At 46.4% G+C, this 14544-nt stretch overlaps 2 protein-coding genes across 2 annotated transcripts in view; both read right to left on the reverse strand.

Moving 5' to 3' along the window:
- The window catches only part of Rtf2 (replication termination factor 2), a 28720-nt gene extending 24460 nt beyond the window's left edge, over positions 1 to 4260 (reverse strand). Inside the window, exons 1-2 of the mRNA XM_028769617.1 lie at positions 4106 to 4260; positions 107 to 201 (exon numbers count right to left, since the gene is read on the reverse strand). Coding sequence (XP_028625450.1) covers positions 107 to 201; positions 4106 to 4174 — 164 coding nt within the window. The 5' untranslated portion in view covers positions 4175 to 4260. The remainder of the gene's footprint in view (positions 1 to 106; positions 202 to 4105) is intronic.
- A 7192-nt stretch (positions 4261 to 11452) lies between these two features.
- The window catches only part of Cass4 (Cas scaffold protein family member 4), a 41802-nt gene continuing 38710 nt past the window's right edge, over positions 11453 to 14544 (reverse strand). The window contains exon 7 of the mRNA XM_028769700.1: positions 11453 to 13134. Coding sequence (XP_028625533.1) covers positions 12727 to 13134 — 408 coding nt within the window. The 3' untranslated portion in view covers positions 11453 to 12726. The remainder of the gene's footprint in view (positions 13135 to 14544) is intronic.

Raw genomic sequence — 14544 nt, forward strand, 5'->3', positions numbered from 1 at the left:
ATGATCTGAAGTGCTCAGGATAGCCCCTATTTGATCCATCAAGTACTTCAGTATTCTCTTCAAAGCCAACAGAGCAAATGAATCCTGGCACATGAAGGGTCCGTACCTGCCAAGCTCACAGGCAACTATTGGGCGCCTCAGGATTTCCTGACTTAGAGTACAGTAGTTCCACTGGGCTACCAGTTCAGCATCTCTGTCAACCTAAGAAAGAAAACACACACCGTCACTCCAGCCTGCTCACGTGTAAGATGCATCTAATCCCGCACTGTGGCGGTGAAGGAGAAATGTCTTTCCCAAGTTCACGTATGATCGTGTGCTCCACAGTGGGAGTGTGTGAGGAGTTTATGAAACCTTGGAGGCGGAACCTTTGCAGGAGGAGGCAAAGCCCTGAGGGTGGGCTTGGAGGGTTTATACTTCACCCTACTTGTCCTGCACTCTGTCTGCTTCCTGAGTGCAGATGAAAATGGATCACTCAGCTGCCTCTCTGCCGCCTGCTCCCATGGACACTCTTTCGAGATGCATAAGCCAAAATAAACTTTTCCATAAGTTGCTTTGGTCAGGGCATTTTATCACGGCAGCAGAGAAGCAACTAATACACATACTGTGGAGTTTTTAATTTTAAAATCAGAATAATGACCCACACCCAGGAGCAGTAGTGACCATAAGCCAAGTATTTGAGAGTCTGAGGCAGGAGGATAAAATCTGAGGCCAGTCTGGGTAACCCAAAGAGATGCTAATTCTAAAAGAAAACAACCGAGCCTGTGGTAGGCCAGCTGGCACTGGTGCTTGCCTCTATGTTGAACGACATGAGTTTGTCCCTGGGACCCATATGGTAAAAAACAGAACTGACTTTTGTAAGCTAGCCTCTGACCTCTACATGTCTGCCACACACCCTCCAACTAAATCAATTAACGTATTTTAAAAAGTATAAAAGAAACCATGTAAACGGCTGGGATGCAGAGGGCGTGGCTCCATGGCAGGACATCTGCCTAGCATGCATGAGGCCCACTCTCCAGTGCATTAAGTAAGTTGATAATAAAAAAAAAATAGAATAGTGACATATGAACTTGGGACTTTAAAAAACTTTTAAGAAATTAGAGCAGGTGAGATGGCTCAGAGGTAAAAAACAAAACAAAATAAAACAAACAAACCCAAGTTCGATCTGACCGTTGGAACACACAGTGGGAAGAACCAGCTTCCAAAGGTTGTTCTCTGACCCCCACACATGCAGCACATAACGTAAAATTTTAAAAGGTTTTAAATTAGTATTATGTTAAATAAAGACCCACCAACACTCAACACACACAAAGCAAGTTCATACCCATCATTAAACTGTGTGTTACAAGCTTTAGAAAGAGCAGAATGGGGGAGGGAGAGGAGAAGAGGGAGGGGAAGGGCAGGGAGCGAACCACTCTGCACACACCAAGAGGTCCTCTACCTGATCGCCAGCCCTAGTACCAACACTAATGTCTATATTTACACCTAATACAATATAACTTCTTCCTGGTAACACCTAATACAACATCTTCCTGGGTTATGGAGAGGGCATAAATGTACCACATTTCAGGGCTGGAGAAATGGCTCAGTGTTTGAGAGCACTTGCTGCTCTAGCAGAGGACCCAGTTTGGGTTACCAATAACCATGTTAGGTAGCTCACAATTCCAGTTTCAGGGGACTCTAATGCCCTCTTTTGGCCCCCTTGGGTTCCTGCATACACATGGTGGACATAAACTTGTGTATTTATAAATAAATAAACAAATAGCAAAAAAAAAAGTGTCAACTTCTGATCATGATTTTGTCTTTCTGGTGGTTGGTCCCCAACCAGGATCTTATCTAGCCCCCATGAGCTGGATGTGGCTGCACACCTCTGATGCCAGCATTTGAGGCAAAGGCAGGTGGATCTCTATTGGTTTGAGCTTAGCCTGATCTACATAGAAAGTTCCAGGCTAGCCAGGACTATATAGTTACACTGTATTTCAAATAAAAAGTCACCACACATCTCACTTAGGACAAGTGATATTTCCATGGAACTTGGGAGCTGTGTGCCAAGGCAGGGGCAGACCCCCACCCCCATATCTGTATTCCTTCATAACAGGCATTGCAAATGGAAGCTCTAGAAGAGAGCCCAGAATAGTATACAACAAGCATTTAATAAGAACTTGGACAAAGTGGGTTAAGAAACTACTCTTCCTGATCATCCTTCCTTTTCGTTTCCCTTCTGAGATCAGGGTTTTTTGTTTTTATTTGTTTGGAGTGTTTGTTTGTTTGTTTGGTTGGTTTTTTGAGACAGGGTTTCTCTGTGTAGCCTTGGCTGTCCTGGAACTCACTCTGTAGACCAGGCTGGCCTCGAATACAGAAATCCACCTGCCTCTGCCTCCCAAGTGCTGGGATTAAAGGCGTGCGCCACCACCGCCTGGCTGTATGTTTGTTTTTTGACAACTCTTCCATTATTCCTTGTCAGCCCTGGGCACAAGGGGACAACAGTAAGATGAATACTTTTATGCACACATGAATGTGCACTCTCTCCTCAGACTTTCAACACATGCTCAGTGCTCAGTGGATACACAGAGACATCTTAGAGAAAGCAGCGCTGAGCCATGCAAGGACCGCAGAGCACGTGGGAGAGAGAGGCGCAGTCGATGACCACAGAGTCAAGTGATCATAGAAAAGAAGGGAAAGCAGCAGAGGGGGTGGGGCCTAAACAGTGACTGCAGTTGACTGTGACGAAGGCTCAGTGAAGAAATGAGGGGAAAGAGCCAAGGAGCACACACTGTAACCCAGCACTGAGATGGCTGGGGGAAGCCTGGGCTACCTAACAGCAAAACCTTGCCTCAAGGGGTCCCCTCCCTCCAAGTAAGAACTGAATAGAAAAAGTAGTGATGTCACTATGAGTGAGGAATGTTCAGGTCGCAGGGGCAAGGCCTACGTTATCTAGAACAGAGTGAAAGAGCTAAAGAGGGGCAGAAGGTGAGGGCAGAGAGACAAGCAGAGGTTTGTTAGGAACGTGTCAGGAAATTATGCAGTGTCTTAAGTACAACACTGACTGGGATTCGCCTCCCATCCCAGAAGTTCTCCAAATGCTGGATCAGAACACATAATCCTCCCCACGCTGAGAACTGTATCGGGGGTATTCCGTGCCTTATATTATTAAACAGTCATCATCAACAATAGCTCTGAAACGCACCTAACTGGATAGGAACAGTGGTTCACAACCCTAGGCCATATCACTTTAGTGGTGAGAACTAACTTTCCAGTACTTATTTTCCCCTGCCATTACATTAGTGTGGAACTATACAATTCGCTCAATGTCTTGTAAGACTTACGGACTGTTCACTAATTTATTCAAAAATATTCATTGTACTAGAAATTGTGCTAGTTCTGGAAGAAAAACAGTGTACAGAGTCCACCAGTAGGGGCTCGCAGTCCCATGGGGATCAGCTGGGATTAACTACCAATTCAGTGTGCTAAATGCTGACATAGTTTAATAAGGGTCTCACTTCACATAAGGGAACGGGTTCGGGAAGTCTTTAATACACAAAGTTCAGGCTGGAGAGATGGCTCAGTGGTTAAGCCTTTGTACTGATCTTCCAAAGCACCCGAGTTTGATTCTAACAGCTAAGTTTGATGGCTCACAAAAACCTGTAGCTCCAGCTCCAGGGGATCAGATGCTTTCTTCTGGTCTCCTTGGATTCCACACTCACGTATATATACACACACAACACTAAAAAAGAAAGTATTCTTCAAATACTAAGGCTTGGTAGCCCACACCTTTAATCCCAGCACTCAGCAGGCGCCGGGGTGGGGGAAGTTCCAGCCAGCCAGAGCCACATAGTGAGAGCCTTTCTCAAAAAACAAACAAAACTACACAAAGTCCATAAATAACATCTATCACCATAATCGTCGCTACCTGCAGGTGCGTCCCAGTCCTGACTAGGCCACTAGCTCTGCAGTCTCTGTACTTTTTAGTGTTAATGTTTACATATTAACACAGCGTCTGTTGGGAGGATTCCCCACTCTAATCCTACTGTTCAGTGACTGCAAACAGTAAACCCTCCATAAGCGCCGGTAGACACTGCTCATCCCGAGCCCCGCAGTCCGCACTGACCTTCTCGACCTTCTTCGGCCCCTTCACCAGCTCGTGCCTCTTGGGGATTGTGCCTCCGTCGCAACCCATCCCAAAGCCGGAGTTAGAAGCCGCAACAAAACCCAGATACCTCAGCAAACACTATAAGCCGTCTCTTCCGGGGTCTCTGGCGAAACCCTACCTACTTCCGGCTCTCCTTGATGACGCACATAAACGGCGCGTGGCAAGGGGGCGGGGTCACCCTCTGAGACCTTCATCGGCATCAGTTGTCTTGAAAAAGTTGTCCGGAGTTGGGCGTGGCTTCAGGGAGGCGTGCTGGAACGTCCTTGGAGTGCGTCCACTTCCGGCCATGGGCGGGCCCTTCTTTTTTCCCTATGGGTCCCGGGACTTAGGCTGGGTCGTGTGAGCTTGGGCTTGAGGGCGTACTGGGGAGTGTCTGTCATGGTAGTCCCGAGGTCTGCGTCCTTGGCATTTTTTGCAGACCTGGGCAAGCTTTGCTGTAAGTCTAAGGATGAGATGGACGGAACCTGGCATTTCGGCTACCTCTCCTGTATTTTAAATCTCAGAAAAGACGTGAGGTGGGTGGGCCTGCTTGTGCACTACGTGAATGCAGATGCTTGTCGAAGCCAGAAGAGGGTGTTGAATTTCCCTGGGACTGGAGTTGTATATATATGGTTGTGAGCTACTGGGGTTCTGGAAATCCAACCTGTGATCCCTCAAAGAACCGCAGACACTCTTAGCCACTGAGCACCTCACCACCCTGTATCCAGATGTCTTCCAACAAGCTAAGCGTAGCCAGTCATCCCATTGTGTCAGTTAAAGAGATTAGTGACAGTGCAGGCAGAGAGAGTGTGACCGTATTGGGAAGAGAACAAAAAAGGGGTTCAGTGACTCCCTCGTCTGTCTTTGGGGCACCAGCATGAGCTGTAGGCCCAGAGGAACTACAGAGGCCAACGGTATAAGTAAGCAGTCCTGGGCTACGTATGGCCTCCTTCATTTCTGTGTCTGTGCCAGTCTTAAGGTGTCCAGTCTGAAGTCCCCACTGCTTAAAGTGACTAGATAGTCTCAGAAGACCATCTTTTCTGGGTTTTCACCCTCACTTAGGGGAGTGCTGTGTCCTCTGGGGCTCTGCTGCTCCTAGGATTCTAGGTGATTGCAGGCCCAGAAAAGTGACTTACATTTGTGCCTTCAGATTTTTGAATTATGTTGAGTTCAAGGCTAGTCTGAGCTTACATGGCATGTACTAGGGCCAGCCTAGGCAACAGAGTGAGACATTGTTTCTCAAAAGAAAGGGGGGGGCATGGATATGTTTCAGTGGTAAGTCATGTTTTTCTAGTGTGTCATAAAGCCATGTGCCATACATACAGGAAAGAGAAAGGGATAGCGCTAAATACCCTCCACTTGGGGATGGGTCTTTGAAGGGAGAGAGTCACACTTAGGTGTCTTAACAGTAGTTGTACATCTGATTTTGTGGTTTCTGAAGCTATATAGCTCAAAGGATGCAACTTGCCACAGAGTGCAGAGACCAAGCAAAGGTTAAAAGATTAAGTACAAAATTACGAGCTGGTTCTCTTAGTTTCCCGCCATGGGTGTGTTGCTGGGGTTTTAGGGGTGAGAGAGGTGTGCTGGTCCAGAGAAGCCCAAAGACTCACAAGTAGTCTGTCCTTACGGAAACATAGTCTGGTGGTGGTGGTGGTTTGCAGAAAGGTGGAACTCCCTGTGTAGCCAAGGGTGATCTTGAACTTCTTTTTTGTTTTTGTTTTTTTGTTTTTGTTTTTGTTTTTTTTCGAGACAGGGTTTCTCTGTATAATCCTGGCTGTCCTGGAACTCACTCTGTAGACCAGGCTGGCCTTGAACTCAGAAATCCACCTTCCTCTGCCTCCCAAGTGCTGGGATTAAAGGTGTGCGCCACCACCGCCCGGCGATCTTGAACTTCTGATCCTCCTGCCTCCATCTCCTCAAGGCTGGGATAACAGGTGTGCACCACCACACCCAGTTATGTGATCCAGGGAGTGGCACCCAAAGCTTTGTGTGTGATAGGCAGACACTACAGCCAACGTGAGAGGGCGGCACTTACATTGTTTTTAACAGCCCTGGTGTTTTGTTTGAGGCTGGGTCTTACTATGGCTGGCCTGGAGTTCAGTATGTAGACCAGGCTGGCCCCAGAACCCATGGAGATATGGCTACCTCTGCATCTTAAGTCCTGGGATTTAAGGGATGTACTACCACTCTTGGCTTAATGTAGTTATTTAATGTAGCTCTTTGAAAAGGAATGTTGCGGGGTGGTGGTGGCGCACGCCTTTAATCCCAGCACTTGGGAGGCAGAGGCAGGTGGATTTCTGAGTTCGAGGCCAGTCTGGTCTACAGAGTGAGTTCCAGGACAGCCAGGACTACACAGAGAAACCCTGTCTCGAAAAACAAAAACAAAAACAAAAAACAAAACAAAACAAAAAAAAAAGGAATGTAGTCTCTGGGCAATCACCAAAAAAAAAAAAAAAAAAGGAATATTCTTCCTCCTCCTCCTCCTCCTCCTCCTCTTCCTCTTCTTCCTCCTCCTCTTTCTCCTGCTCTTCTTGAGACAGGGGCTTACTGTGTAGCCCTGACTAGCCTTGAACCCACAGAGATCCATCTACAAGCAAAACTGATTTGTCTGTTATGATGCGTTACTCTCTGAAAGATTTGAATCGACACTAGATAAGAGTTTCCCCACTTCCAATGTCCCTTTAAATTATCCTTTCTATCTATCCTGCCTCCGTAACTGTATATTAGAATTTTCAAAAGTCTTTAAATTTTATTTTTATTTTATGTGTATGAATGGTTTGCCAGTGTGACGTGTGTAGACTACAGCTCATGTGCAGAGGTCAGAGAACAGTTTACAGAGCTGGTTCTGTCTTTCCACCGTAAGGTTCCTGTGGATCACCAAGCACCTTCATCCACAGATCTGTCTCACCCACTGCCCCAAGAAGTTTCATAAATATTATTTGTTTGGGTAGTGGCACATGCCTATAATCCTAGCACATGGGAAGATGGTGGTTTTGAAGCTAGCCTGGGCTATACAGCAAGACCCTCTCTTTAAAAAAAAAAAATGTATTTGCATCAAAACAGATACATGATCCCCAGTGGAAGCTCGATTAGTGGATCGTCACCGCTTCCATCCTCTTGGTGGAGCGAACATAATCAAGGCCAAGTTGCTGTCACCACCACCCACCGTTTCCTCTTTCTTCTCGTAGAGGAAATGGTACAGAATGTTGCATATTAGAAAAAAACATACTCATCAAGAAGTCTCCAAAAGCTGAGCAGATGCATTTTATTCTAAAGCCCCAGGCAGTCTTCTGAAATGAGTCTGGGCGGGCTTGCTGCACAAAAGGGAAGGAAGCAGCTGCAGCCAAGAGCCGTGTGTTTCATGATTTTGTACAGAATGGATTTGCTCTTTGTTGACAAGGATTTTCTTGGCTTGCCCATAGGGTCTCACACAGTGCAGGCTGGCCTCAAAATGACCTTGAAGTCCTGTCGATTCTTCCCCTCCCCGTCTAGGAGGTACTGGACATGGAAACCAGGGCTTTCCTCCTGCACACTAAGCACACACCATAGCAACTTACCCGAATCTCTTGACAACAGTTCTTGGATTGAACAAAACTCAAGAAATTTAAAGATATGAAAAGCAGCACCAGGTCACAGGTCGCTAGGCTCTCTGTCACTGGGGAAAGGCGGGGTTCAAGTTGTTGTGGCATTAGGACAGTGCTGAGCCGAAGAACCAGTGCAAGTAGATGCTGTTATCGTTGAGTGATAGACGTTACCCTTTGATTCCCTATGGCACTCCCTGCGTCCAGATACATCCCGTCCCTGCGTCTAGCTGCCACTCCAACCTTGCAATGGGTGTCTTCTATTTCTGCATATCTGGGCAGACCATGTGGCATTTTGTTCTGAATTATCTTCTCAAGGATCTGTGGCTCACAACCTTAAAAGATAAAGATAGTTTCTTCCTCCAGATTGCAGGACAGCTTTTATTTTTGCTAAAACAAAACAAATCAAAACCCATCCATCCATCTATCTACTGATAGACATTATTTTTTTGATAGGGGATCACTGTATAGCCCTGGGTGGCCTGTAACTTGCTATGAATACCAGGCTGATTTCAAATTCACAGATATATCTACAGATAGATGTATCTATATCTATAGATATCTATATAAATAGATATAAGTGTAATCTTTGGGGGGGGGAGTGCTCAAGACAGGGTTTTTTTTTGTGTGTGTAGCCCTGGCTGTCTTGGAACTTGCTTTTTAGATCAGGCTGGCTTCAAACTCACAGAGATACACTTGTGACTCTGCCTCCATATATATTTTTTAAACTGAGACAAAATCTAACTAAATAGCCCTGGCTGCCCTCAACTTGCAGCAATCCTCCTGCCTCTGCTTTCCAAGTGCTAGCTGCTGAAAATCAGATAAATAATGGTATCTTAGAGACACAGCTCCACCGGAGATGCTTAGGGTCTGTTGTAAAATTCGAGACATTTCTAAACTTAGAGATTCCTGGCTCTGATACAAACCTGTTGTGTCCAGCCTTCATGTGAGCCTACCCCTAAATCCCACCTTGGGGCTGAAGGGACATGAATCAATCAGTGTGAAAGGAAGCGCCAGTTGCTTTTGATGCTGCCAACCCTGGTCTCTGGGCAGATGTAGGTCTGTGCAGTGTGCCTGGCTGCCACGCTTAGGAGAGGCAGCTCCAAGGGTGGCTCTTCATCAGCACATGGGACCTTGGAATTGGGAAGGCTTTTCATCGTTCCCAGAGTGGCTAAGCCTGGCTCTCTTCACCTAAGCTACACATATAGTGTGATTCAGTCTAACCATCTGCTTTCCCTTGCTTTCCCCTGGATAGTGGCACATACTCTTAATCCCAGCACTTGAGAAGCAGAGGCAGGAGGATCTCTGTGTGTTCAAGGCAAGCCCTGTCTACAGATTGAGTTTCAGGACAGCCAAGGCTACACAGAGAAACCCTGTCTCATAAAAGAAACAAAAAGAAACAAGACATAGGTCTAAGCATGACTGTCCTGCATCCTGTAAGTCCCCTCATGACTAATTATGTCACAGGGTTACTAGAGACACACTCACATAGTCTCTTCTCCCAGAACCTCCAATCTTTATTTCTGCATCCAGAACTGGCAGGAGGAATCCTTAGATGCGTCAATACTGGCACACAGGACCAGTGGTTATGGTTACGTGTGTGTGTGTGTGTGTGTGTGTGTGTGTGTGTGTGTGTGTGTGTAAAACAGAAATCTGTGAATGTGAGAGAGAATAGAGTTGCAGAGGAGATGTGTATGCATGTGAGTATGTCTGTGAGTGAGTGTGTGTGGGTATATGGGTAGTCATATTAATTTGAGTGATGTGTGTGCACATGTGTGAATAGGTTATTCACACTGTTGGGGCAGGCACCTGATTTAAGGTAGTATAACCAAAAGGAAGTCCCTCTCCTCTGGTGATAATCCAAGACAGCCATCTTGCCACCACAGGAGTGTGGACCTGGAAACTGTCCCTTGACACCATTGGAGGCCCTGTGGCCAGTTGGCTCCAGCGTTTTCCTGCATTGCTAAGATGGAGTGGGCCCAGCTTCTGTTACAGCAGGATCCTAACAGGTGAGATCCTGCTCTTCAGAATGTGACACCCCCACCTCTACCCCAGGCCCCTCAGCGACTGAGTCTAAGACACAAAAGGGGACGCTTGTTTTAGGGTCTTGAGATGGCAGCTGCTACAGGCAATGGTTTCTTGTCTGTTTGCTTGAGATAGAGTCCCCAACTGCTCCCTTTTCTAACCCTTCTCCCTACTGTCCCATTTATTCCCCTCTGTCACCTTGTTTTGTTTTTTTGAGAGAGGGTCCCATGTAGTCCAGGCTGGCTTTGAACTTCTGATCTTCCTGCTTACCTTCCAAGTATTGGAATTACAGATATATACCACTATACCTAGCTCTACACTCAACACGACAATTTATTATTTCTGTATATGTAGCTGGGTGGTGGTGGTGGCCCACATCTTTGATCCCAGTGCTCAGGTGGCAGAAGCAAGTGGATCTCTGTGAGTCTGAGGCTAGCCTGCTCTACAGAGTTCCAGGACAGCCAGGGCTACACAGAGGAACCCATGTCTTGAAAAAAAAACATATATACATATACATATACATATACATATACATATACATATACATATACATATATACTGGCTGGATTTGTGTGTCAACTTGACACAAGCTGGAGTTATCACAGAGAAAGGAGCCTCCCTTGAGGAAATGCCTCCATGAGATACAGCTGTAAATCATTTTCTCAATTAGTGTTCAAGGGGGGAGGGCCCAGCCCATTGTGGGTAGTGCCATCCCTGGGCTGGTAGTCCTGGGTTCTACAAGAAAGCAAGCTGAGCAAGCCAGGAGAAGCAAGCCAGTAAGTAACATCAGTTCCTGCTTCCTGACCTGCTTGAGTTCCTTTGGTGATGAACACGTGTGTGTGTGTGTGTGTGTGTGTGTGTGTGTGTGTGTGTGTTCTCATGCAGCATATGTACAAGTGCCCTCAGGGCCTAGAAGACATTGGATCTCCTGGAGCTGTGGTTGCAAGCAGTTGTGAGCTGCCCAGTGAAGGTTCTAAGATCTGAACTCAGGTCCTCTGGAAGAGCAGAAAGTGCTCTCTGGCCCCTACATCAACATTTTAAAAAAAGGATTTATGTTCATTCCATGTATATGAGTGTTTGCATGCATGACTATGTGTGGATGTATGTTTGTATGTACATGTATATGCATGTATGCATGCATTGCACCACTTCCATACTTGCTGGCTAAGGAGCCAGAAGAGATCAGATCAAATGGTTGAGTCTCCTGTGAGAGTAACAAGTCCTCTTAACCACTGAGCTGTCTCTCCAGCCCTTACAGTCAATATATTTAAAGTGCCCACCACATGCAGATAAGACAGAAGTTCAACTTGGCACCTCTGTAGGAGACAACCTGGGGATGCTTTCTTCTGTGAAGGTATCCTGTGCTCAGGAGGGACAGGAGCCCTCCCATGGCGAGAAGCGTAAGGTAACCATAGTAGCATGAGGTGAGAGGCAGAGATACAGGGAGAGAGAAAGGAAGTGGTTTGCAGGAGAGGAGCTTGGTAACACTTCCAGAGCTGTGACCCACTGTGGATGTCATCTGCTGGCCGGACTTTCCGCCCCACTCCGGGAACACACCAATGATGGGTTTGCTTTCCAGCCCACACCAACACATACAAACTTGCACACTCCCTGCAGATGCATTCAAAATGGAGGCATCTTTAACAAACACTTCACTTTGTTACCAGCACCCAGGTGACACGGCTAAGAGACCTTTTCAAAGAAAGGATTGCTGCCAGGGTGCTCATATGGTTTAAGTTTTTAATTACAAGTTTCGTTTTATCTTGTGTGTGGATGTCTGAAGACAGTTATGAGGAGTCAGTTCTTTCCTTCCACCACATGGGTCCCTGGGATAGAACTCAGGAAACCAGATTGGGGGTAGGTGCCTCTACCTCCTGAGCCATCTCTCAGGGCCTTGCAAATGTGTTTAATCCCATGATTATAGATAAATAATATAACAGATTTGAGACTAGTGAAATATAAACCTAACTGAACAGGGGAACCAATTGATACAGGATTTGTAACACAAAATAAGTTAGTAGGGGACCCAACAGCACATAACCATCGTCTCTTACGGAGTATATAACCATCATCTTTGGGGTGAAGTAACAGCAAAGATACATTTCGGGGGACTAGGGGTCAATCTTTGTGGCAAAGTACATGCTTAGCATTTGTGAAACCCTAGATTCAGTTTCTAGCAACACATGCACACACACACACACAAATGCGTGCACGCACATTCATGAATATACAATTTGAATATATCTCACAGTATTAATCTAAAACAACTGATAAAAAAGGCAAACTCATTACTTTTGGGGACGCTTAAAAAAAATAGGTTCTCAATATATAGCCTTTGGCTTGTGGCTCACTGTGGACTAGTCACATTAAGGTCTGTCTGTCCACTTCTGCCTCCTGACTGCTAAACTTAAGTCGTGATCCCCGCACTTTCCTAAAGAACGCAACAGGAATCAATCCTTTGGGGAAAGTTCTTTTCTCCTTCTCCATTCTCCCTCTTTCCCAGTTTCTTTTCTCATGAGCATCGAACAGACTACAGATAATTCTTTGTCCCTTCCCAATCAGATGGTGACTCTGGGAGGTCAGAGCCTTTGACACGCTGCTGTCTCTTCAGCCCCTTGACCTTGACCTTAGGTGCTGCCTAGTAAGTGTAGAATGACTGTAAACCACACACACATTTGACTGACACAAAACATGGCTTCTACAATGCCACTTCCCCTGACGATGCTGTATACCTTGGGACAGTGAGTTCAGCATCTCAAGGTCCTGCCTCTCTTTCTTGACCTCCTCATGGACCTTTCTTTCTGTGTTCTGCCCACTGGGAGACCTTACCACTGGGGTAAGAGAGGTCAGACTCTAGAGAAGAGCCTCCTTCAGAGGCTTAGCCACTTACTAACACTGGTTCCGAGACCCATGGCTGTTTCAGCCATTCTGATTGGCTTTTCCACAGAACAGAGTGGTGAGTATGAAACTTGCAGGAGTTGACCTCCATCAGCTTCATTCCAATGTGTCTCTGAATTTCCGAGAGTGGTGCTCTAGTTTCTCCACCTCTGATTGGAGGAGGCTCAGAGCACTGGGGCTCGGGTACTGGATCACTGCAGTCTTGGTGGCCAGAGCCATGTCCTTGAGCAGGCCACACAGGTGACTGCTGCCACACAGAATCTCATTTCGCTCATCTTTCTCCTGGGTCTCACTGCACAGTGTGTCCACCAGCTTCTGCCCAACCGTGATGACCAGCTTGCTCTGAGTGATGAAGACCTCGGGGGGTTGGCTGTTGCTGAGGCTGCTGGCAAAGACACTGATGGCTTTGAAGAGTGCTCCGAAATAGAGCCTGCTGTGCTCAGACAGGTGGATCTTCCTCTCTGTGTTCTGCCCACTGGGAGATGGGGTAACAGAGGTTGGACTCTAGAGAAGAGGAAGGAGAAAATGTATAAGGGCTAGAACCACCAGCTGATTGTCTTTCCTTTCCTGTCTTGGCTCAATTTGCGAGAACCCTTATTAGAGAAATCAGACTTGTTAAGGAAATGCAGAGCTGGCTGTGACATTTGTCTAACAAATGAGTGTCAATGTTTGCTTGCTTTCTTGTGTTTTGTTTTGTTTTGTCGAGACAGGACTTCTCTGTGTAGCCCTGGCTGTCCTGGAACTCCTTCTGCAGACCAGGCTGGCCTGGAACTCACAGAGATCTGCCCACCTCTTCCTCCCGAGTGCTGGGATTGAAGGCATATGGCCACAATCACTTGGCTCGAATAGCAGTGTTTTCAAAGCACTGTTCCATATACAGCTGTATGTATTCTTGTGTTATTACAGATTGCAACACAGTTGTGTGTATTATTTTACTCAACCACCTCTGTAAACCATAAGAAACACATTCTAAGGAACACATCGATAATGATAAATTTGGAACTTTCAAGCATTCAAGGGGTGAGGAACTGGTTGTTATCTCCTCTCTTTGGAGTTAGAAGGAAGAGTGCCCGTTCAAGACTGGCCTGACTTATGTGGTGAGCCCCATTTTCCAGGCAGAGGGTAGAACCAGTAAGACACACAGAGACAGACAGACAGACAGACAGACAGACATTGCATCATGAGCATCTTGGTTTGAAAATGAAAAATGTAGCTGGGTCAGGAATCAGGGAGGAAGCTAATATCTCTTAATGAGGGACTGCTGTGAGCTGTAGGAAGTTAGCTGGCAGAGGCCCTGGGAAGCCAAATGGTGCATATCACCCATGAAGGATGTGAGGATGGTGCATCCCATACATGAAGGATGTGAGGATGGTACATCCCATACATGAAGGATGTGAGGATGGTGTGACCCATACATGAAGGATGTGAGGATGGTGGGTCCCATACATGAAGGATGTGAGGATGGTTCGTCCCATACATGAAGGATGTGAGGATGGTACATCCCATACATGAAGGATGTGAGGATGGTGTGACCCATACATGAAGGATGTGAGGATGGTGCGTCCCATACATGAAGGATGTGAGGATGGTGTGACCCATACATGAAGGATGTGAGGATGGTGCATATCACCCATGAAGGATGTGAGGATGGTGCATCCCATACATGAAGGATGTGAGGATGGTACATCCCATACATGAAGGATGTGAGGATGGTGTGACCCATACATGAAGGATGTGAGGATGGTACATCCCATACATGAAGGATGTGAGGATAGTACATCCCATACATGAAGGATGTGAGGATGGTGTGACCCATACATGAAGGATTTGAGGATGGTGCATCCCATACATGAAGGATGTGAGGATGGTACATCCCATACATGAAGGATGTGAGGATGGTGTGACCCATACATG

The sequence above is a fragment of the Grammomys surdaster genome, unplaced genomic scaffold (assembly GCF_004785775.1).
Source record: "Grammomys surdaster isolate TR1022 unplaced genomic scaffold, NIH_TR_1.0 193, whole genome shotgun sequence".
Classification (NCBI taxonomy): Eukaryota; Metazoa; Chordata; class Mammalia; order Rodentia; family Muridae; genus Grammomys; species Grammomys surdaster.